Genomic DNA, 21898 nt, shown 5'->3' with positions numbered 1-21898 from the left:
CCAGAAAGGTGATGAAACAGTTCATTCTGGAGGTCATCTCCAGGCATGTAGAGGAAAAAGAAGGTTATCAGAAGTAGTCACCATGGATTCACCAAGGGAAGTTCATGCTTGACCAACCTGGTAGCCTTCTATGGATGCAGTCCTGTGCCCCCTGCTCTAGGTGTACCTGCGCAAGCAGGGAGGTTGGACAAGGTGATCTCAAGAGGTCCCTTCCAACGCCCACTATTCTGTGATTCTGTGATTCTGTTTCACAGACTGTACCAAGTCTGTTTGACAGTTTAAGATAGAAAAGACAGACATGCAATCCATATACCTCCAGAATGTTTTTAAGTCAGCACTATACCATGGCCCAGACCCCAGTGTGGGCAGAATATCACCTTACCATATATCCCTGACATGGAAGGTAAATCACATCTTTAATGATCATACAAGGTCAGATACCCATGTTGTGCCTCCTGTTGAAGAAAGTCTAACTGCATAATCCCATAAAAATGTCACAGGTTTATACTGTATATTACCAGCCAAAAGGAGGCTTATTATGAACCAGAATGCCATCTTTTGTGCCTTCCATCCCAACTTCAGCAGCCTACTGAGACCTCCAACGGAAGAGGAAAGAGGATTTTGGCATTGCAAAAAATGCAGTCCAAAGTGCTATAGAAAAGTTAGGAAAAAAAGTTCAGTACTCAACTAGCAAAAATGTCATTGCGGTATCAACAGCTCCTTCCTGTTAGCTGGGCCAGAATCAGAGAGGTGTTCAAGCTGGGAGAGACCCCATTAGTTGCCTGGTCATTCACATGAAGTTGCTCATGACTTTACCTAGTTGGCATTAAAAACCTCTAAGGCCAAAGATTGCACACAGATTGCCTCTTTGGGCTACCTCTGCCTCTGCCTGATTGTCCTCACAGGGACAAATACCCAGTCTGTTTCAACTTATGCCTGTTATCACTTTCTCTCCCACCCTGCACCGGTGTAAAGAGCCCAGATCCCTGTCTTTGAGGATGTCCCCAAAGGCACTGGGGGCTGCTGTTAGGTCCTTTTGGAGCCACCTCTGCTCCAGGCTGAACAAGTCCAGCTCCCCCAGCCTCTCCTCACAGGGCAGGTGCTCCAGCCCCCGCCGTCTTGGTGGCCTCAACAGAACTCCCTCCAGTTTATCAACTGGTTTGTGCTCCCAACATTGGATTCAGTAATCCAGATGTGGTTTAACAAGTACTGAGTAGAGGGGGATAATGAGTCCCTTCGATCTGTATCTCTGACCCTGTTCATAGAGCCCAGGCTGCCATTGGCCACCTTTGCTTTGCTTTGCCAGGACTTGCCACTGGCCCATGTCCCACTTGCTGGCCACCAGGACCCCCAGGGCCTTTCCTGCAGAGAAACAACTTCAACAGCTCTCCATTTGCAAACTCCATGAAAGCAGCAGATGGCAAATGGCAGCATTTGTCCTAGCATTTGTTTCTGAGAGTTAGCATTCAATTATTTTAAAATGCAAATAAAAGAAAATATGGTAACTATTTGGACTCGAAGCCTTTGAGACTTCTCTAATCACTGACATCAACCTGGGTATTGCACAATACACCTCCACTGAATCCACTGAAAAATCAGTCTAGATTGTCTGAAAGACACAAAATATATGTAGAAAAGGAGACAAATGTAATAACAGTGCAATGATATGTAGCTGCCTACATCCTAAACTTCCTTTGTTGGAGCAAAAATTCCTTGGTTTATTGTTGGTATTAAGAGTGTCAGTAAACTTTCCTTCCAACTAAAGGAAATTAATTCCCTTGAAAAAATACATACCAAGAACATTAGCTGTGCACTGGAGAATTCCTGAGACATCTTCAGTTTCTTCATTGCCAGAGCAGTCTGTATAGGAGCATCTGTTTGATATGTTGTGAAAGTTCTTCTCTGCATCCCTGTACCTACAATAAAAAAAGTAAAAAAGTTATAGCATCTCCTTATACAAAGAGAAGGTCAATAAATGTCTTTCAGAAGTGGTGGTTAAGGATGTCTTTACCCTCCCTTGTCTTTCCCCTCATCTACCCCCCACCACCCCCTTTCCATTCATGCATTATCACACACAGATGACACCACATTAGTAGCCTGGTTATCTCAAGTATTGTATTATAATATGGAATATTATCTGTAACAAGAATGAAGACATAAGAAAAAAATATTACTAAAGGGATGAGGGAAGGGTATCAGACATATCTGTCTCATACATCATTCCCACTGGGTTGTTGTCTATAACAAGGTTGTACAGTAAACTCCGAGCAAGATGTTTATGAGGCAACGGTAAATACCTAATAAGAATAATAAATCTTTGACATCATATTACATTAGCACTGCAAGTATAAAAGCTAGCTTTCTCTGTGGATTATCTTCTGAAATGATCTCAGCAGAAAGAAGGATGTCAAGATGCAGCTCACTCTGATATCAAGAATAAAGTTTGTGCTACAGCCTGTTAAATAAAAAAAATAATCCCATCACCGATGAAAGACACAGAGCTATGCTCTGGCCAGCAAGAAAGCAGCTACCATCTAAATTATTCTATCTGATTTAGCTTTGCTGGACTGTTTTTCCTTAATTCAACAGAAACAGAAGAGAAGCTCAAACTATGTTTAAAACAATGCTTTATGCAGGTGATAATGACAAAGGAAGAAGGAATGCTAGTGAAGAAAATATTGCAGCAGAGTGATAATGAACTTGGCAACATATACAGCTGATTTAGCTCAATGCACAGAAAAAAGCTTTTCTAATGAGTGTTTTATTAACAGTTTTATTATGCTTTCATACTTCGTTTATCATTCATAAATCATGAATATCAGTTTTAAGGACTGGACTCTTCATCTGGTTAACACTTGCAAAATCTCAATACCTGGGTTGCCAGCACCTGTGGAAAAGAACTAGAAAGGATTCAGAGCTGCCCACCAAGTTACCCCCCAGCAGGGAAACTGGTTCTCCACGTGGAGTAAAGCACATTGGGAAGAGCAGGCTCATGCTAGACAAGGAAAACCCACTGTTAAGGGCTGGGGGTGCAACGCAGTGAGCTGCATGGTCTGTACTGCTCTCCAGGTCTCCAGTGATACCAGGCCATGTGCTGGGGCGGGAAGCCACATCCTGACCCACTGTGCGAGCTCACCCAGAGCCCAGGCCCACCACCATGCCAGGAGGCCATGCCTCTTCAGCCAGCACCACCAACTCCCAGAATGACACCACGGCCACTCCTCACCTCTGACCTTGACCAGGACGGGGGATTTGATGAACATTTATGTTGTATTGGGTGTCAGTGCCCCAGCGGGCTGCAGGGGCCTCTATGAGGAGAGGATGGAGCTGCCCTGTGCCGAGCACAGCTGGCTCCAGTGGCTTCTCCGCAGGGCACAGCTGAGCCCCGTGGCCAAGCAGGTGGCACCTCTGGCACAATGTATTTAAGAAAGGGCAAAACACCTCGGGGGGGAGGAAACGAAGTGAGAGGAAACAGCCCTGCAGGCACCAAGGTCGGTGAAGGAGGGGAGGAGGTGCTCCAGGTGCTGGAGCAGAGATTCCCCTGCAGCCCCTGGAAAAGACCATGGGGAAGCTGGTTGTCCATGGAGGCCCAAATTGGAGTGGATAACCAGACTGCAGCCTGTAAAGGACTCCATGCCGGAGCAGGGGGACGTGTCCTGAAGGAAGCTGCAGCTCATGGACACAAAGAGCAGGGGTAAAGCACAAAGAGGAAGGAGCAGCAGAGAGGAGCTGTTATGGACTGACCACAACCTCCATCCCCACCCTCCTGTGCTGCTCAAGGCAGGAGGAGGTAGAGGAGTCGGGAGTGTCTTTATCTCAGCCCACAAGCTTTATTCGTCTTATTTCCCACCCTGTCCTGTTGAAGAGGGGAAGTGAGAGTGGAACAGCTGTGGGGGGGTCTGGCAGCTTGCCAAGGTCAGCTGACCACAGTGTGTACCAAAAGTAAAGATCATGGGGCAGGACAAATTTAGGACATCTGCTAGAGACAGATGCTACTTTAACTCATACCGATGTTCAAAAAACTGAGTCAGTGTATCGTAATTCACAGGAATTACAGGTTTTCAGAGCGTCCCAGTTTTAAACCACATGTGGCCATAAATAAAAAGCCACATTGTTACTGCATGCACTCTTTCCTGAAGGCACTGTCTCATTCTCTGAAGTCTCCTGATGTGAGACTTCAAGCAAATTTTTCAACAAATGAAAAAATTAGCAACCAGAAGGCTTCTCCCCACTGCCTGCCCCACAGTGGACATCACAACTACCTGCCAAGACTGGCTCCCTCGCTGCCCTCAGGTGCCAGTCAGACTGATAATATTTCAGGTATCACCCACCAATCCAGGGTTCTCTGTGAATTTTAACCAACCATTGAGAAATAGGCAAGGACAATTCCCTCCAGTGCACCGAACTTTGAAACTATGTCATAAATTCTAAAAAAAGACCCTCAACACAGCTTGAAAAAAATTTCCCTTACATCTGTGTAATGAAATTCAGAAGACAAAATCATTTGACATATGGCACAGCCATTTAATGGCTATAGACATGCAGCCATGGTATCTTGACTCTGTTAGGAAAAGTAAATTACCTGTGACAATAAAATATTTGCACAGGTAAGGAAAATACTTGTGCAGATGAGGCAAAGGCTGAAAGGAGATTATTTTAATCCATGAGAGGATGCCTTAGGTTTTCATGATGATAGCTGCCATTACTTTCTTTTCATTGCTAAGTCATCTATTAATTTTCTCAAAGAAATCAGGAGGTGGCTTTCAGCCCTGCTTCTGCAAAACCCTGCAAGTATGTAACAGTGCATGTATGTAACCAGCACCGATGCAGGATTTTGCAAGATTTGGACCTCAGGTCATAGCATAAGTAACTTTTCAGCATTCTCAGCTGGCTCTGTAAACAGCAGATTGGAATCGATCTTATACTTTTACAGAAAGATTTCCTATTTTCCTTATATAGAAAAAATGACTGTTAATGGTGCAGTCGTGCTCTGATGGGATTGCAGGGAAGCAGGACTGGACAGCAGTTTATCATTAATGTCTGTAGTATGTATAGATATTCCAGACCATCTCTAAGAATTTGTGAGAAAAATTAAAAAGCTTGTCAAACAAGGCTGTGACTTGGGAATCATAGAGGAAAACATTACCATTCACCTTTCATTACTTCACATTAACACTTACCCAATAACTTGATGCTCAAAATACTGCAGTGTCCTTTGAAGAGTTTGCCGAATGGTCTGAGGCTATGGAAGAATAATAAAAATCATAAGATTAGAGAGATACAGTACAGTTTAATTAACGTTATCTTTAAACACACTATTTTTCTCCAGTTTTACTCCTCATCTTCTACCTGCTAGGTGCCCATCTTAACAATGGATATGAAATATAATTCATTCCTTATATCTTATTTCATCATTTAAATAGGAAGGAATTTTACAGTGTGACATAACTAATACTGCTTACAAGACTAGTTGTGCATAACAGAGGAGCCACTTCACTATTAGATCTCAAAAACTATCACTCACCAATTATCTCATTATTTTAAAATAATCAAATTAAAATAGTTGCAAGAAAATGCTATTATTTTGTGATGAGAGTATCACCAGGAAAAGACATTGGGTTTTTAAACTTTGTGTGCTCCCTAGAGCATTTTGTACTAAAGAATATTATAAAGACACAATTTTTTTTGGCTTACTTTCCTGACAAGATATGACTCTGCAGTCACCTTTTAAATTATCAGGAAATTCAAGTTCGTCAGAAGAAAATCACGACATGCTTCAAGCATTTGTATGCTATTTCCTTTGAATAGGTGTTCACCAAACTACGTATGTGCATCTATGTGTTTATTTGCATTGTTACTACTACAGTGTTCACCAAAACACATATGTACATGTATATGTTTATTTTCCTTACTACTACTACTGCTGCTGCTGCTGCTATTCCTATTATTTTGAATTAATTCATGAGAGATCTTCAGATAAATAAAACAAATGTGAAATCTCTGTCATTCTCTTTGGAATTTTCCAAGTCACTTATGGCAAAATATCATTCTTCCAAAATGACTGGTCTGTACCAAATCTGGAGTTTTTCACCCGTCTGTTTTGTCCTGATGCCAGAGGTCAGACAAAGGTGCCCAGTTTGGATTTGTAACTCTTGCTTCTGTATCAGAGGCACACAGGGATATTTTGATCAGACCTGCAGCAGCAGACACTCAAACTTTAAAGAAATTTTCCCTACCTTTTGGAAAAGACACCTAATCGTTTTGGAAAATAATAGTTGAAATGTCCTTTAAGTACAGGAATTCCATTCTAAAACCATCATCATCTCTGAAAGTCTCAAATTTTGCTTACTGCCATAAAGATTCAGCAATTCAAGAGCTGAGTCTTCTTCCTACTGTTGCCTGTGAGTTTGCAAAAGGAGGTATCTGTTTTGATGATGGCAGCAATGAAAAAGCGTGTGTCAGGCTGCACTAGGTTTGTGCAATTGTAAAAATTCAGTTTTTAATACCAAACTATAAGAACATGCCTACCCTTTTGAATTCAAATGTGTAGAAATGCATGGACTTAACAAAAACAAGCTCAAAATAGATGCAAACCTTGAAAGAGGGGTTTTTGTTAATTCTATATCAGATAATTACTTCTCTTCTCTGTGGGAGCTAAGTTTCCTGTGCTAAAAGGCATTAAAAGTTAGATATTCTCTTGCAAGACACAATGGAAGCACCATATGAATGAAATAATCACATATCAAAAAAACATCCCTTTCTCAGTGGTACAGCAGGTGTTGAAGTCCCTAGGCCTGATGGGCTACAAATACATTTCATGGCCTGTTCTCAGAGGGGCTCAGCAGCTTTCCTGTACTCAGCAGGCAGAAACAAATCCATTCTTCATATATAGAAAAAATATCTTTTCCCACTCTAGCAGTGAGGCAAAGCAAATGGCTCTAAGCAAAGAGGTCCAGACAGCTGCCATCTCCCATCTCCATACAGCATTTCCCTCAGCCCCACTCCCTACACACGGATCATTAGTACTCCACCAGCAACTCCTCTGACATGAAACAGGGAATGGTAGAAATGTTTGATTGTTAAATTAAATCTCCCTTCTGGTTCTCCCAAAGTGCTTTTATAGCAAGCATATGGAAGGCAGCAATGCTTGGTACCACAGCAGAGAGGAAGAAAAATAGCTTTTTGTCTTCTCAGGAAGTTTTCCAGCTTATGACACCTGAGCAATCCTCCACGGACTGTCTTTGCCTTTCTCAGGCCTGACACACAGATATTGCACTTCTTACCCAGAGATAAGTCCTTTTGAATACCTCAGGATTTGACCATACAAGAAAACTCCAAGTCCTGAGCTTATTTCATCAATAGACCTCCCTTCTTCTGCAGTGCTGAACAAAGAAAAAAAAATAGCCCATGTACCGTTAACTCTCTGTTCTGAAAGCTGAATCATCTGCCTAGCTGTTGTCAGATAATTTTGTACAACCCCATGAACCCATACCCCTTTTCACTGGCATCTCCTATCAAATCTTGGAAATTAAGTACAGACAAAAAACAGGATTTATGATTAAAGCACTGGTCAGAAAGAGAGCTCTATGTAATGCGCTCATAGTCAGTATGAAAACTGACCTGAGAAGTCACAGTGTCTTTCTTCATTTCTGACAAGAACTGTTATGGCATGTCACTGTTCATGGTTAAAAAGCCACTGTGCCCAGTTTGCTGTATTTCATCACTGGTGAACATCATTCTTCTATAGATGTAATTCTGTAACTATGGCCATGACTCAACAAAATGGAGAGAAGAGATACGACACCTGCTTACAGCTACCTACAAGGGTAGTTTGGTGTACCACTTCTTCCACTACTGAGCAAGCGTCGCCTATGAAGGACAGTGGGCAGGAAAACATTTCCACCTCTATTCTGCATCCAGTGGCAAAAATGGATGGAGGCAAAAGCGCTAAACCTTATTCTAGTAGCCTTTCAAAGAAACATAGCTTCTGCTATTCAGGGGGACAAAAGATAACCTATAACAATGCACCTCCTCTTCTGTAATGTATGTCTATGCCATGCAGGTACCCAGTGGTGCTTATTTACTAGAGAGGCTTTAAAGCTTCATGACCACTTAAAATGAAAGATTTAATATACATGTAAAGTAGTGATTATTACCTAAAATAGTAAATTTTAACAATTCTTTTTTATTATAATGATTTACTAATATTTGGTATGCATTACAAAATGAATAGTCACATCAGTTCATGTTTCTTAGGGCAACTCAAATTAAGACATGCCAGTATTGCTATTCTTAACTCTAAATTAATCCAAGGGTCGCCATAACAGATAACATCTGTGAGAACATCTAAGCTTCATCTGGAATGATGAAATATAAGGTAGAAGGGACCACTGAAGGCATTTAGACTGATCTCTTGCACGGCAGAGGCCACAGGACCTCCCTGAATTAATTCTGAATCCAGACATCAGCCCATAGCTAACCCTAATGTGTCTAAATTAATTATAAAAAAATCAGAATCACAGAATCATGTTGTAATTTGAGTTACAACTGGTTGCTCAGGTCTTTCTCCAGATGATTTTTGAGTGCCTCTAAGGATGACAATCCCACAATTTCTCTGGGCAATCTGTGCCAGTGTTTGAACACCTTTGTCACAATTTTTTTTTAAATACTGATCTGAAACTTCCCATCTTCCAGCTTTCTTGCCTCCCATCCTGCTGTTCACCCCTGTGCAGACGCTGGTGTCTGGCTCTGACTTCTCTACACACTCTGATCAGGTAGCTGTAGACTGCAAGAAGATGTCTCTTCCTAAGAGCTGCACAGAGGAAGTTCTCCCAGCCCCCTCTCAGATGTCACATGCTCCATCCCCTGACCATCCTGGTAGTCCTCTGTTGGCCCCAGTACCAATCCCTGAGGGATATGCAGAGGTAACTGGTTCCAAATTTGACTTTGTGACTCTGATGGCCATCTTTTGAGCCCTGAGATCCAGTCAATATTCCACCCACCTTATCATCCACTTAAGCAGTCCCATCTCACCAATTTGGTTCTAATGACACAATGGGAGACCATGACAAAGACATTCCTAAAGTCAAGATAGACAACATCCCTTCATCCATTGAGCCAGTCATCTCATTATAGAAGTCAATCAGGTTGGTCAGGCACAATTCATCCTAGGTAAAGGGCATAAAGATGTATAAAGGTATAAAACTCTGTAAAGGGTGTTAAAAGGAATGAAGGGGTAAAATTTGGCTTGGCTGTTCCCAATTGCCATCCTGTTGTCATTTTTTGTTCTAAGAAAAGGCTTCCAAAAGGATTTGCTCCATAACCTTCCCAAGGACCGAGGTCAGGATGAGGTCTGTAGTTCCCTGGATCCTCCTTGTCCTTCTTGATGCTGGGTGTGATGTTTGCCTTTTTCTAGTCATCAAGTGCCTCTCCTGAAAGCCATGACTGGGAGGCTGAGCATCCCTGCATGCTCAGGTAATGCCTTAATATCCCTCCAGGGCATCCCATCCCTGTTTCCAACTTCTGTAAACATTTTTTTTTTTTGCATTTGAGCTTTGTGCTGGTCCCTGTTCATCCACACTATCCTTCTTCCATGCTTGCTTTACTTTCTGCACATCATAATGAACCATCCATGTGCTTTGAGGAAGGTGTCAAAGGGTCCACGCAGGTCAACCAGGTTCTTGTGCCCCTTTACCCTGCAGGCTAGTTGCCTGTTGGATCCTGACAAGAAGATCTACGAAGAAGCCAAAATCTGCATTCCTGCAGAGTAAGCTTGTGATTCCACTTACTTCTTTCCCACTTCTCTCAGTGCTTTGAACTCCAGCATCTCATAATCACTTGTAGCCAGGGCTGCCCTCAAACTTTATACCTCCAACCAGTTCTTCCTAATTTGTGAGCAATAGTTCCAGCAGAGTATCCTCCCTTGCAGGCTCATCAATCCCCTGCACTAAGAAACTGTCTTCAGTACACTTCAAAAATCTCCTGTGTTGTTTGTGCCCATACCTACTGCCCTTCTTGTGGATTTTGGGTTGCTGAAGTCCCCCATGAGTACCAGGGCCTGCCATTTTGAGGCTTCCTCCAGCTGTCTAATGGCTTCCTCTGCTTCCACTTCTTGACCAGCCAGTGTGCAGCGGACGTACCACCACACCACCCCTGCTCATCTGTCCTCTCCTCCTGGCCCCCACACTCTGGGTCAGCAATCCCATGAGGTCCAAGCTCAGTGACAGTGTGAGGATGTCTAATGCCACCTGTTTGTTCCCATGCTGCCTACATTTGGGCATAGGCACTTGAGATGGGCTCCCAGTCATGCTGCTTTCATGAGGTGAGCATAGGAGCCTCTTCCATCTTGTTATTCCCTTGATACTTCTTCACTGCTCCCCCCTCTCTGCAGAGAATGAAACCCCTTCCCTGACAAGCACAATTTAAAGCCCTCCATGCAAGGTTGTGAGGCCTGTTAGCAAAGACACCCTCACCTCATTTTGTCAGATGAATCCCATTCTTGCTCAGCAGTCCTTGCTCCTCAGAGAGTGTCCTGTGCCTATGGAGACGAAAGCCCTGCCAGAAACATCAGCCACACAGCCAGGGACTCATTTACTAGAACTGTCCAATATTACTACAGCCTTTCCCCCTTAGCAGCACGCTCAAGGAGATACCAACTGGGCACCCCCACCCTTTGCCCTTGCACTCAAAGCCATGTAGTCACTCCTGATACACTCAAGGTTTCCCCTGGCTGTATCACTGATGCCCACACAGATGAACAGCCGGGGTCATAGTCCAAGAGACAGACAAGCTTTGGCAGCCTCTTCTCAACACTATGTCCAAGCTCTTGGCGAGCAGCAAACCTCCTGAGGCAGCAAGGCAGGCTGGCAGATGAGTGCCTCTAACTCCTCAGGACAGAGTTTCTGATACCTATTGCCATCTTTTTCTTGAAGCCTCTAAGGGTTGAGGCTAAGCTGGCTCTGATGCCTCATCCTGAGGAAGGTCATCTCTCCCACCTCTCCCAGGGCACTGTACCTGCTCTGTAACTGCTGAACCACAGGTGGATAAGGTGTAAAAAGGGCCTTAGTTGTGTTGTCAGAAGCAACAAACCTCCAGGCTTCTCCATCTCAGGAGTTTCCACCCCTGACCCTCAAGGGTCATCTCTATCTTTCCCTCCTTCCTTTCAACATGGGGGTCAGGTTCTTGGCTCTGCAGGGCCTCCGGAAAGACCTGTCCATCCTCCCTGATGCATACAACCTGCTCACTATCTCCTACAACTCTTCCACCTGGCAACTCAGAGCTGCAAACAAAGCCCACCGCCATTTCACAGCAGCCAGCAGCAATCCCGAACATGGCACCCCTGCCATGACAGCTTCCATGACTCCACTGGCCATCACTGTTTGCAGTATGCACTTGTAGAGAAATCTGCCCTTCTTGGTGGACCTCACCCAGCTCTCCAGTAGTGTGAAATTGGCTCAAGACCTGAAGCTAGAGCCGTAACAGCTCCTCAAAGATGCTTTTAAGACTAACTGGAGAAAACCTTTGTGAAGATATTTGTCTTCATGATCCTGAAATATTTTAGTTGTTGTTTTTGGTTTTTTTAGCTTGGACAACACCGTTGAAAAAGAATTCCAGTTTAAATAGACGTTGTGTAAAAATTTTTTTTTGCCTTTTTTTTTTAGTTTAGATTTCCTTTCTTTTACCTTCATTCAGTTTTGGAGACAAAGGGGAGAGGATTTCCACTTTAGTTGCATCCCTTGTTATAAATATGTTTCCTACGGTAATCAAACGTAAGCTTTCCAATCTCTTTTCAGAGGACAGAATCTTCAGCCTATTTCCTAGCAATCTTCTGTTGCCTCTGAAATGTCTTTCATTTGGTTGCAACACCTTCTGAACTAAACAGTAGGGTTCATCTGCCCAACCGTAGGTACCCCAAGTGATCCATTTCATCTTATGGTTGGCATCTAATACATGCCTGAGGACTCAGTCTTTACAAATACCCATTTCTTTCTTTTGCCTAGAAAAGATGTTGAGTGATTGCTTTAGACTTAGACATCTTTTAAATGTTTAAGTAAGGACAGAAAAAGCCCACCCTGAGGTGACAGAACTGCACACAGCATCCCAGATGACTCAGTCTAAATTTACATAAATGCAGTTTCAAATTCTTCATCCCATGCCTTTTGCATCCTGAGATAACCAGATAGAATTAGAGAAGAAAGGGACTGTATGGAAAAGGGAGGTCCGAGCCAAGAGAGTAGCCACCTACACAGACAGTTTCTCCTTAACCCTAACAAGACTTCAAAGATTTTTCCTAGTAAAAGCTAAGTGGCTCCTAGCTGAGCCTCACAAGTGCTTCAGCAGCCATGCTCTTAAAAACCTGAGTGCTTAAAATTTTAACCATGAAAGCTGAAGCACTGAAGAGCATAATAGGCTCAGGTAGAAACCACTTTGCTTCTGTCAGAATTTCTTTGAGGAAGTCTATCACGTCAGGGGGCTCCTCCAGACCCTTGTGCCCTGGGGAGCTGCAAAGTCCTTCCTAGAGGAATCTGCACTTCTGCACAGGGGAGAAGCAAGCTACCACAGACCTCAACCAAATCAACACTTTGACGTTGGAGGTTTTACAGGCTTCAAATTTGTAGTGTTCAACCACTAACTCAGCAAATGTGTAAGACTTTAATTGTCAGCTTCACTGCTGGTGATAGTTCATTAATGAAAAACATTTCTTTTTGCATATTTCAGAACAAATTCTAGTCAAGTTTTTGTGCATAGGTGATTACAGATCTCTAAGCACACGAGTAGGTGTGCACCTGGCCTATCCAGAAGGAAATAAATGATGAAACAGTAATTTTCACATCCAGTCTGAGGTTTTTTAATATTTAACCCAAGATCATGAAAGCAGTGGAAAACTATTCTTTTCCTGTCCTTCTGGTCACCAAAATATTGACGTTAAAGAGGCCGTAAACAAAGAATCAAGGCTCCAGCTGAAGATAAACATTTATTAACATTCCTAGGTATGAGGAATGGGGAGATAAGCATTGAAATTGCTGCAGCTAGGGAAAAGCAGAACTGAAAAACAAAAGGAAGACTCCTTTGGCATCCTCCAATTTTCTGGTGATGGAGAAAAAAGGAGGAAGGCTCCCTAGCAGGTCCTTGTGGGTCCTGCACAGCCAGGGTCCCTCCCTGTCCCCTTCCCCATAGCTGAAGAATGGAATGAAAGGGCACAGACAGAAATCAGAAATGGAGAAGAAGAGCCCCAACATAAGCAACCATTTGAAAAAAAAAAAAATATCTGTGGGGGTTTAATAGTGCTTTTGATAATATAATCAGGAAAAAAATATATTTTTATTCACTAGCTTCTGAAACTTCAGGTTGCACTCATTTTTTTTCTGTAACTGTACAAGCTAAAAATGTAATTTTTTCTTCATGAAAACCAGTTTCCTGATTCCAGAGGTTTGTGCTTTAGATAAAAGCACCAACTGCTTGCAGATTCTGTGACTAACTCCAGATGTGGTATCAAGAGAGAAATCACAGAATCATAAAATTGTTTAGTTTGGAAAAGACCTTTAAGATCATCAAGTCCAACCATTAACTCAGCACTGGCAAGTCCACCACTTAACCATGTCCCTAAGCACCACATCTACACGACGCAGAATCCCCAGGAGGGGACTGCCTGGGGATCCAGAGTGGGATGACTAAAAATTAGCTGCCTTACAATAGTCTACAATGATCTGGATGGGACCGCAGCTCAGTACCCCCCAGCACCTAAACCTGAGACTATTCTGCTCCTTAGTTCATGCAAACTGGGGTGCTCTTCACAGAGACATACTTGTGCACATCAGAGAAAATGCCTTGATGTAGTAAATAACAGTGAGACTAAGAATTTTAGCCCATACTATTTCATGGCAATAACAATGCAAACACTCTGAAGAAATAAAACAGAGCTAAATAATAATTAGAAATTAGAACTCCTGCGTCCCCAGCTGCCTTTCAACTAGAAGAATCACAGACATTATGGATGGAAATTGCCTATTAGATCATCTAGTTTAGCTCCTTGACAGTGAAGGATAAATATCTCAGGGTGCTATCCGTTATAATACCGGCTGGGATCGGTTTGTTCATCTTTGAATTCCAGCTGTGTCTGGAATGGATAGAAGATCTGTTCTGTGCTGCAGGAAGAAAATATTCAGTAGGTGAGAAGTGAGAATATAACAGATGATCTACCACTAATGCTACCTGTTCATCTTCTAATGCAACTCACATTTACTACATAAAATAATTGGTGCTACTCTAGCAGACAGATAGGAAATGAAAGGCCTTCTCAAGGAATGAAAGTCCTTCTCAAGGAATTTCTTCTGCTGGGATAGATCAAACCAATTTCCTCAGTATAACAGGACCTAATTTCATATGCAGAGCTGCAAAGATGTTTATCCCTTTGAGACCTATAGACAAACCACAGACGACTTCTTCATTTTGAAACTTAGTTTGAGAGTTAGAAAGCAGACATATCTAGAAAGAATTTGGATATGAGATGGAACAATTTATTTTACCCAAAGCATTTTATAACATCCTTTAACATTAGCACAAGAGTTAGAAGGAAAGAAATGGCATTTCTCTGTGTTAACATTGTAAGTTTCACCAGGATTACATTGGACCACCGTGAAGTAGCAACTGTCTCTGCTCAAGCAGTTGCAAATGGAGGATATTTGCCCTCATTTTGATGTAGCCATGACTGCACACTGCTACCTAGGGGTATATACTGATGATCATAACGTTCCCTTCTACTTTGCAACATCCTTCTCTATTATTTGCACCTGGATACTTTGGCCAGGGAAGAGGCAGAGAACTGCAAAACAATTTAGATCAATTTTGTGGGATTAACACTGGTGCTGCCGCGCTCTGGTTTGTCAGCCAGCAGTTGAGATCTGCCTGATCCCCAGCGGGGATACACTCTCTGCTTCCAGGCAGCAATGTGTGAATGTTTCTGAGACACATTTTTTTCCAAGCACTGTAGGGAAATCAAGATTTCAGCCTGGAACTATACAAACAACTATTACTACGATCAGTCTAAGCACTAGATGTCAAATATTCAAACTCACCCTAAATAAAATTTCATCAAGGTCAATACAATGCTGCAGGCCCTCTGGTGCAGCTAAACTGATTTTTTTAATCAATTTTGCTGAGGCTGAAGTTTCCTTGCATGTGTTGTTAAACTACCAAACAAGACAGACAAACAAAACCCACCGTGATGCTCATATTGATAATATTTTCCAGAATGTTCCTGTTTAAGACACCACAGCTCTGTTCCATGCTATGAAGTAACAGATCGACTGGCTACAGACTGCTTATGTGACTTCGTGTATAAATGGCTTTTCACTCCGTTAAGTTGAAACATACTGGGCAAAAGTCTGATTTTATCATACTGTAAAAAAAATTAATCCTGTTTGCCTGTTGGAGTTAGAAATTAGGAGTTTCTCATGGGATGTCCCTTTCTTCACCATTTTCGTGCTTTTTTTCCCTCAAACATTCCTGAGAGCGATGTTACTCACATAAAGCTCATCCAGCCTGGACTATGAAGTGAATAAGCTCATCACACTGCTGATGTAATTTGACATTACCTTACATCGTTCAGAAAGATAGGCAGAGGTTATTCCTACAACAGTAGAGCTTAGATATACTTGGTGGGTTAATGTGAGTCACAAAGAGCTCAGAATATTTGTGCAAAATTCTTTCAAAATCTCACGTAAAAACCAATTTGTTACCTCTCCTGCTAGTGGCAACAACTTGTTATTGCTACTAAAAAGAGTAGTTTTTGCTTGAGAATAAGTGGTAGAGGTTTATGACGGAGCCAGGTTCAATTTGAGCTGCTAAACTGCAAATTCTCCGCCAAAACTCCACCTCCGCTCACTGGAGAATTCACTTGGCAATTAAGCAATTTGAAGTTACAGCAGTTCTGTGACATAAGTAATAGCCTACACACTAACCTAAATGGCTGTCTTCAAGTTCACTTTTCTCCCACTGTCAGGAAGAAGGCTGTATTCAGAAAGACAATTCTGAAGTTCAAACTATTTGGCAACAGCCAGCAGCAGCTTCCTAACTTAAATAGGAAAAAAATGGCCTTACTTTAACGTGTCTTCAACTGGGCCTTTAACAAACAGCAGGAATAATTCTGAATTAACAGGAAAGTATATCAGAAGCGATTTCCACTTAATAATGTTTAAGGTTTGAGAGATGCATTATATAGGCCATTCAAAAAATAAATTCAAATGGAAACGTAAGTCAGTTTAATGCTGTGTCATGCTGTAATTCTCTTTCCCGAAAGAATCAGTACAGCACTTCGGAGTACACAGTCTCCTCTGAATGCATGCCCAGTCACTCTCAGATCCTTTAGGGTAGTCCATGCTCCTTAGATGGGGGCAGAGTATTTGACTTTTCAAATCAGTGACAAAATTTTTTTTTCTGATTTTGATTCTATTTTCAGCCTGGTATTGGAAACAAGTCAAGATAGAACTGGAGCAAATGTGAAAATTGCTGCAAGGAACTGGAATTCAGCAAGTTACTAAATGGCATTCCTAAAGAATAAAACTGTATCCCCTGGTGCCAGGTTATCGTTCCCACATAGCAGAGCTCTTAAAGGCAGAAAAATTTATGTTAATAATGAATAGCATATACCATCGTCTCCAGTCATAATTAATCAAAATTTATGTTGTTGTGGATGTAAAATTCATCCTTTAAAATGGAACACAAAAACAAAGCTGAAATCACAAGAAAAATATATCATAAAATTGCAGTTGATTTCTTAAAAACAACATTCCCACTAGGTTCCCACCGTTTTATTATTTACCTCCAAAAACCTGAACACAGCCCAATGAGAAGAGCACCTAATAGCTTTGACAACAGCTGGATCTAGCTCCAAATTTCTCTGATAAAGTAGGCAACCAATGATCGTGGTTCAGATGAAGGAGGACAGAAAGGACATCTTTGACAAGTCAGGAATATGGTTTAGGAACATTTTAGAGTGGATTGGAGCTGCCTACACAATTACGGAGGGGGACATCCCAGGGATGAAGGCTGTGAGAGGGCAGAGCCAGACATGGGGCAATAATCACCGAGCACTGTTGGCCATGATCTCGTGAGATAAACGAGTCACAAGAGTTGAGTGTGTGCAGTGTCCAGGAGTTATTGCACTGAGCAGCTACGTTTGGCCCCACAAAACATCATCTTCACACTCAGGCACTAAGCGCAGCCCCGGCTGGGCACGGTTTCCTCAGCCCGGTGGCTGCAGTGCCTGTCTGTGCTTGGCTGCTGGGAGAGCCTCAGCCCTCCTGCTGTCAGTGCTCCTGCTTACTCAGCAAAATGGTACTTTGGGGAACAACAGGGCAGCAACACAAAGTGGTGTTTAGTATATGCACAGTTAGCTTGTTGAGTGCAGCTGTGACAAAAAGCTACCTCTCTTCTTGCATCGCCACGGCTCTGCCTCCCTGGTGCACCCTGTGTCACTGACCTTCCCCAGCACACCCTACTCACAAATGCCAGCAACAGGGTACACATGAAGGTCTGCTCATCTTCCTCATCACCACATACTTTCCTCCAAAATATGCAGCTGTTTTGGTGGGAGATGAGCCTTATCATCCTCCTGTTTCTGGCTGTTAAAAAATAGAGGGTTTGGGGTAAGCAAGTTCCAGATGAAGAGTATTCAAGTCCTTCAGCCATCCAGACATGTCAGCAAACATTTAGGCACCCATAGAATCATAAAATGACTCTGTGCTGACTGAGGATCAGACCCCTACATCCTCTACTATCACCATTGCAGGAAAGTCTCTAAAAATGTATTTAAAGAAAAGCTAAAAAATCATGTGTGCTGGGAAGTGCTAGAAGCTGTTCTGCAGGAGCAAGCAGAACGGGTTGGATTAAACGCTGCAACACAGCAAGGTTCACTTTTTAATTTTTTTCTCACAGTTCCACAAGAAGTAATATTTGTGCAAACTCACACTCAGCTAAACTTGAGACCAAGATTACAAGTGATACAAAATGCAGCAACTTCTTTTCACTATATTTTAGTATAAAATATCTCAAATACTTCATTACTGCATTTTACTCTACAGACTCGCTTTCCACTGACCGTTAGTACAGTTGTACTGACTCATGAATACATTGCACAGGAGATACTAATATCTTCATACACATTTTTGTGCTACCACTCATAAGAGCTAGTCTGCTTGCACAGCCTTCTTGCTGCTCTGCCCCATGAGCAGAGCTCTTGCTTGGCTCCTTCACCCCTTGGATGCTCCTTCCTGCTCAGGTTGAGGCTCTCCACATTCCCAGAGCAGCTCTCAGTAGCCCCTGCTGCTGCCACATTGAAACAACATCACCCCAGAGATCTCTTCTGCATGCCACAGTATTATTAAACATGCACACACGGAATTCCTCCTCCGTGAAAATGCAAAAAAAAACCCCATTTTACTCAGTATTTCAATCGTAGCCATCGCCGAAGGAAAGCACAAAATTAAGGCTAAGTATAAACGTGTAGCATCCTTCAACTTTGAAAGTGTTCGGCACTGGGGTGAGGACAAATTGCTGCTGCATTCATGTTGGAAAGGAAAACATTAAGCCATTGCAGGCAATATATATAGTCTATACATATACACACACTCGTATGTACATAAATATATGTTTATATACTTAACAGAGACCCATATCTATAGTACCATGGAATGAAGATACATCTACATCTACAGTAAAAGTATTAAAGCTTTTTGTTCAGAAAGAACATATGTCAATGCACCCTTCAGACTCGCCTTTTAATTTTACAGATAATGGAAATTAGTCCCATTTGACACTAATTTTATAGGCAAAGTATTTTTTTTTTTACTAATTAAAGTTATTCCTGATTTATATTAGCAGATGTGTGAAAATAATCAGATTCAAAGTATTAGACATATGGTAACTTGACTTGTTGCAGGAAGGAATATATTCAGTATCACAGAACAGACTCTCAGTAAGAAAAGAATGCACCAAAATAACAATGCACCTGAACAGTGATTTCTCGGAGAGAAAAATGAAAAAACGGGGAACCTGCTTCTTTTCTTACACCACGATTGCGACAACATGATTTTTTAGACTTAATCACATTAATTATGCCAAAATGTGTAAGACGGGAGTGAAGCACTAGTTATAATGCCATGATAAAAAGGGAAATTTTAAACAATATGTACCACATATTAGAATTTTTAAAAAACACAGTTTTATCAGCAATAAGTGTTGCTATAATTATCTCCCAAGGAAGCCACGGAAGCTATTGTTTGGGCCATCAAAACCAGGCTGGATGAATTTTTTGCATTCTTAAATGAAATTCCTCTGAGAGCAAGAAGGAAAGAGGACTATAAGATATCTCAAAGTTGTCCTCATCTCTTAATTGGAATAATGTGCTTATTTTAAAAACAAATTCAACAATTCATCAAAGCTATAAAACTGTAATTGTATTTTATGGCAAGTCAATACAGGAGGTAACAGTCAAAGCTGGGAAAATGTAAATACTAAGGTTATCCAAAAATACTGCACTGAGCTACTTCAGAATACTTCAAATATTTTGGGTAACACATGCTCTAATTATACCGTTGTATTATTATCAAATTAAATAGCTTCTCTTTTTTTTGGTACTAAAACAAGACAGGTCACCTGAGATATCGTCTATTAATACAAGCATTACAAGAACAGATTCCCAGTGGAGAGGGAAAAAATCAATGGGAAACAAAAGTCTTAACTGAAACTGGATGACTACTAGCCATGTAAGGCACTGCCAACTTCTCCTATGAAACAGCTTGTCTACTCCTATGTAGCCAGTTCAAGAAACACTGAACAGAAGGGAGTATATTAAAACCAAAGCAAAGCGAGAGCGGATGGTGATGAGACTTGTAAGAAATTTCAAAACTGGATTAACAATGTGCAAACAGAAGATCCAATGCCACAAGAGCAGACAGAGTTGTCTTACAGATTCAGACTACTTGTTGCAATTAATGTTTTATACATTAACATGTTGAAATATCCCAGAGACCAAACAAGCATTCAGCTGCAGCTGAAACTTTATGAGGAAATCATAGTGATCGTCACAGGGGTATTTATGGGAGCACAGGACAACCGCAACAGAAAGGTTGGAGAAGAACCTTCTATTTTCCATGAATCTACAAGAATCCTGAGCCATTGATTTCAGTCTTACAAAGCGATACCAGCAAACATTACGGGTTCTACCCAAATTCACTCCTTATTTTAGCATACACAATGCTTCACCAGTTCTCAGCTACAGGTGCAGCTATCCAGATAATAGTAAGTCACGGATATCAAAGTACACTTTAAAGAAACTGATCTCTCAGGAATGTCAGTGCATCTGGGAGCCACAGGGAAATCTGTTGCTGAAATATCTCTGAGCACAAAGTCGAAACTTTTTTTTTTTACCTTGTTCAGTACAGAAAATCCCTGCAAATGCAAAAGGTTCACATCTCCTCTACGCTGGTGGAAGAATGCGCATGCCATGCACCATATAGATGTAACTTTTTATAAAAAAAAAAAAAAAGGTTGCTAGAACCAGGTAGTGATAAGACACTTTACGATTTTAGGGTTTTCTTTTAATTCAGAAAGGGACTCGGCGGAAACGTCAAGCCCTGCCGGAGCGGCAGCTGCGCCTGCTCCTGCCTCCCGACCCCCTTTCCAGCCCCGGGCGGCCGAGATCGCTAGCCCCGCAGGTTTGCGCGGCCGGCAGCCCTGCCGCTGGGGCGGGCACGGCGGGGCAGGGGAGGCCCGGGAGCAGGGCGGGGGGCACCGCCGCCCCCTCCCCGACACGGACGCGACCCCGCGGAGCCGCCGCCGGGCGGCGCGGGGGGCCGGGGCCGGGAGCGGGGCCGGGGCCGTGCGCGGCGCTCCGCGGGCGCGGGGCACTCACCGCGGGGGCCGTCAGGCGGCGGATGCTCTCGCCCAGAGAGTCCAGGTTGACCCGCCGGCGGCGCGGAGCGCGGCGCGCCCCGGCGCTGGCCGCGGCGGCGGCGGCGGCGGCGGCGGCGAAGGGGGTGTCGGCGGAGCCGGGGGGGCTGCGGCTGCCGTTCCAGCAGAGGCGGGACAGGGGACACTCGCCCTCCTCCTCGGGGCTGGTCTCCGGGCAGTCCGAGCCCAGCGAGCTGAAGGACTCGGAGGAGATCTTGCGCCGGGACATGGTGCCGCGGGGCGGCTCGGCTCGGCTGGGCTCGGCTCGGCTGGGCTCGGCTCAGCGCGGGGCGGCGGGCAGCCGCGGCGGGCAGCGCCGAGCCGGGCGGCCGCGGGGGCGGCCGCCTCGCATGGCCGCGGGTGCCCCTGGGCGGGAAGCGGCGGCGGCGGAGGCTCCGCGCCGGGGCCGGGGCACCCGCGTCCCTCGGCGCCGCTGCCGGCTCCGCGCTTCGGCGCGCCCGGCCGGGGGGAGCGCGGGTGCTGCGCGGCGCCGCGCCGGGAAGCTTTAAAGCGGCGGCGGCGGCGGCAGCTGCCCTCCTCTGCCTCAGCCGCCCGCCCTCGCTCTCCCCTCCCCCGGCTCCCTCGCCGCTCCGTGGGAATCACGTGTTGTTTGGAGCCCTTTCCCCCCCTCCTCCTCCTCCTCCCGCCTCCCCCCGCCCCGCTCGCCGCCTGCCGCGCTCAGCCCCGCACGCCGCGGCCCGCAGCCGCCGCCCGGCACCGCTCCCCCGCGCCGGGCGGTGCTGCCGCCGCCCCTGGCGGCACTCGGAGCCGGAGCCGGAGCCGGAGCTGAGCCCCGCTCCCGCCGCTGCCGGCCGCCGGGAGGGCGCGCAGGGCGCTCCGCTCTCCTCCCTGCGCCTCGGAGACCGGCGAGGGGGGAGCGGGGAAACGGGCCGGCCGATCGCCCCTCGGCGAGGCTGGGCCCCCCCCCGGCCCCCGCCCGCCGCCGCCG

At 44.2% G+C, this 21898-nt stretch overlaps 1 protein-coding gene across 1 annotated transcript in view; it reads right to left on the bottom strand.

Moving 5' to 3' along the window:
- Positions 1–21509, bottom strand: part of GUCY1A2 (guanylate cyclase 1 soluble subunit alpha 2) — a 177283-nt gene extending 155774 nt beyond the window's left edge. The window contains exons 1-3 of the mRNA XM_064441269.1: positions 20912–21509; positions 5181–5242; positions 1795–1916 (exon numbers count right to left, since the gene is read on the bottom strand). Of these exons, the coding sequence (XP_064297339.1) occupies positions 1795–1916; positions 5181–5242; positions 20912–21178 (451 nt within the window). The 5' untranslated portion in view covers positions 21179–21509. The remainder of the gene's footprint in view (positions 1–1794; positions 1917–5180; positions 5243–20911) is intronic.
- Between the last annotated feature and the right edge of the window lie 389 nt (positions 21510–21898).

This window comes from Phalacrocorax carbo, chromosome 1 (genome assembly GCF_963921805.1).
Source record: "Phalacrocorax carbo chromosome 1, bPhaCar2.1, whole genome shotgun sequence".
Taxonomy (NCBI): domain Eukaryota; kingdom Metazoa; phylum Chordata; class Aves; order Suliformes; family Phalacrocoracidae; genus Phalacrocorax; species Phalacrocorax carbo.
This window is presented reverse-complemented; position numbering and strand designations above follow the sequence as displayed.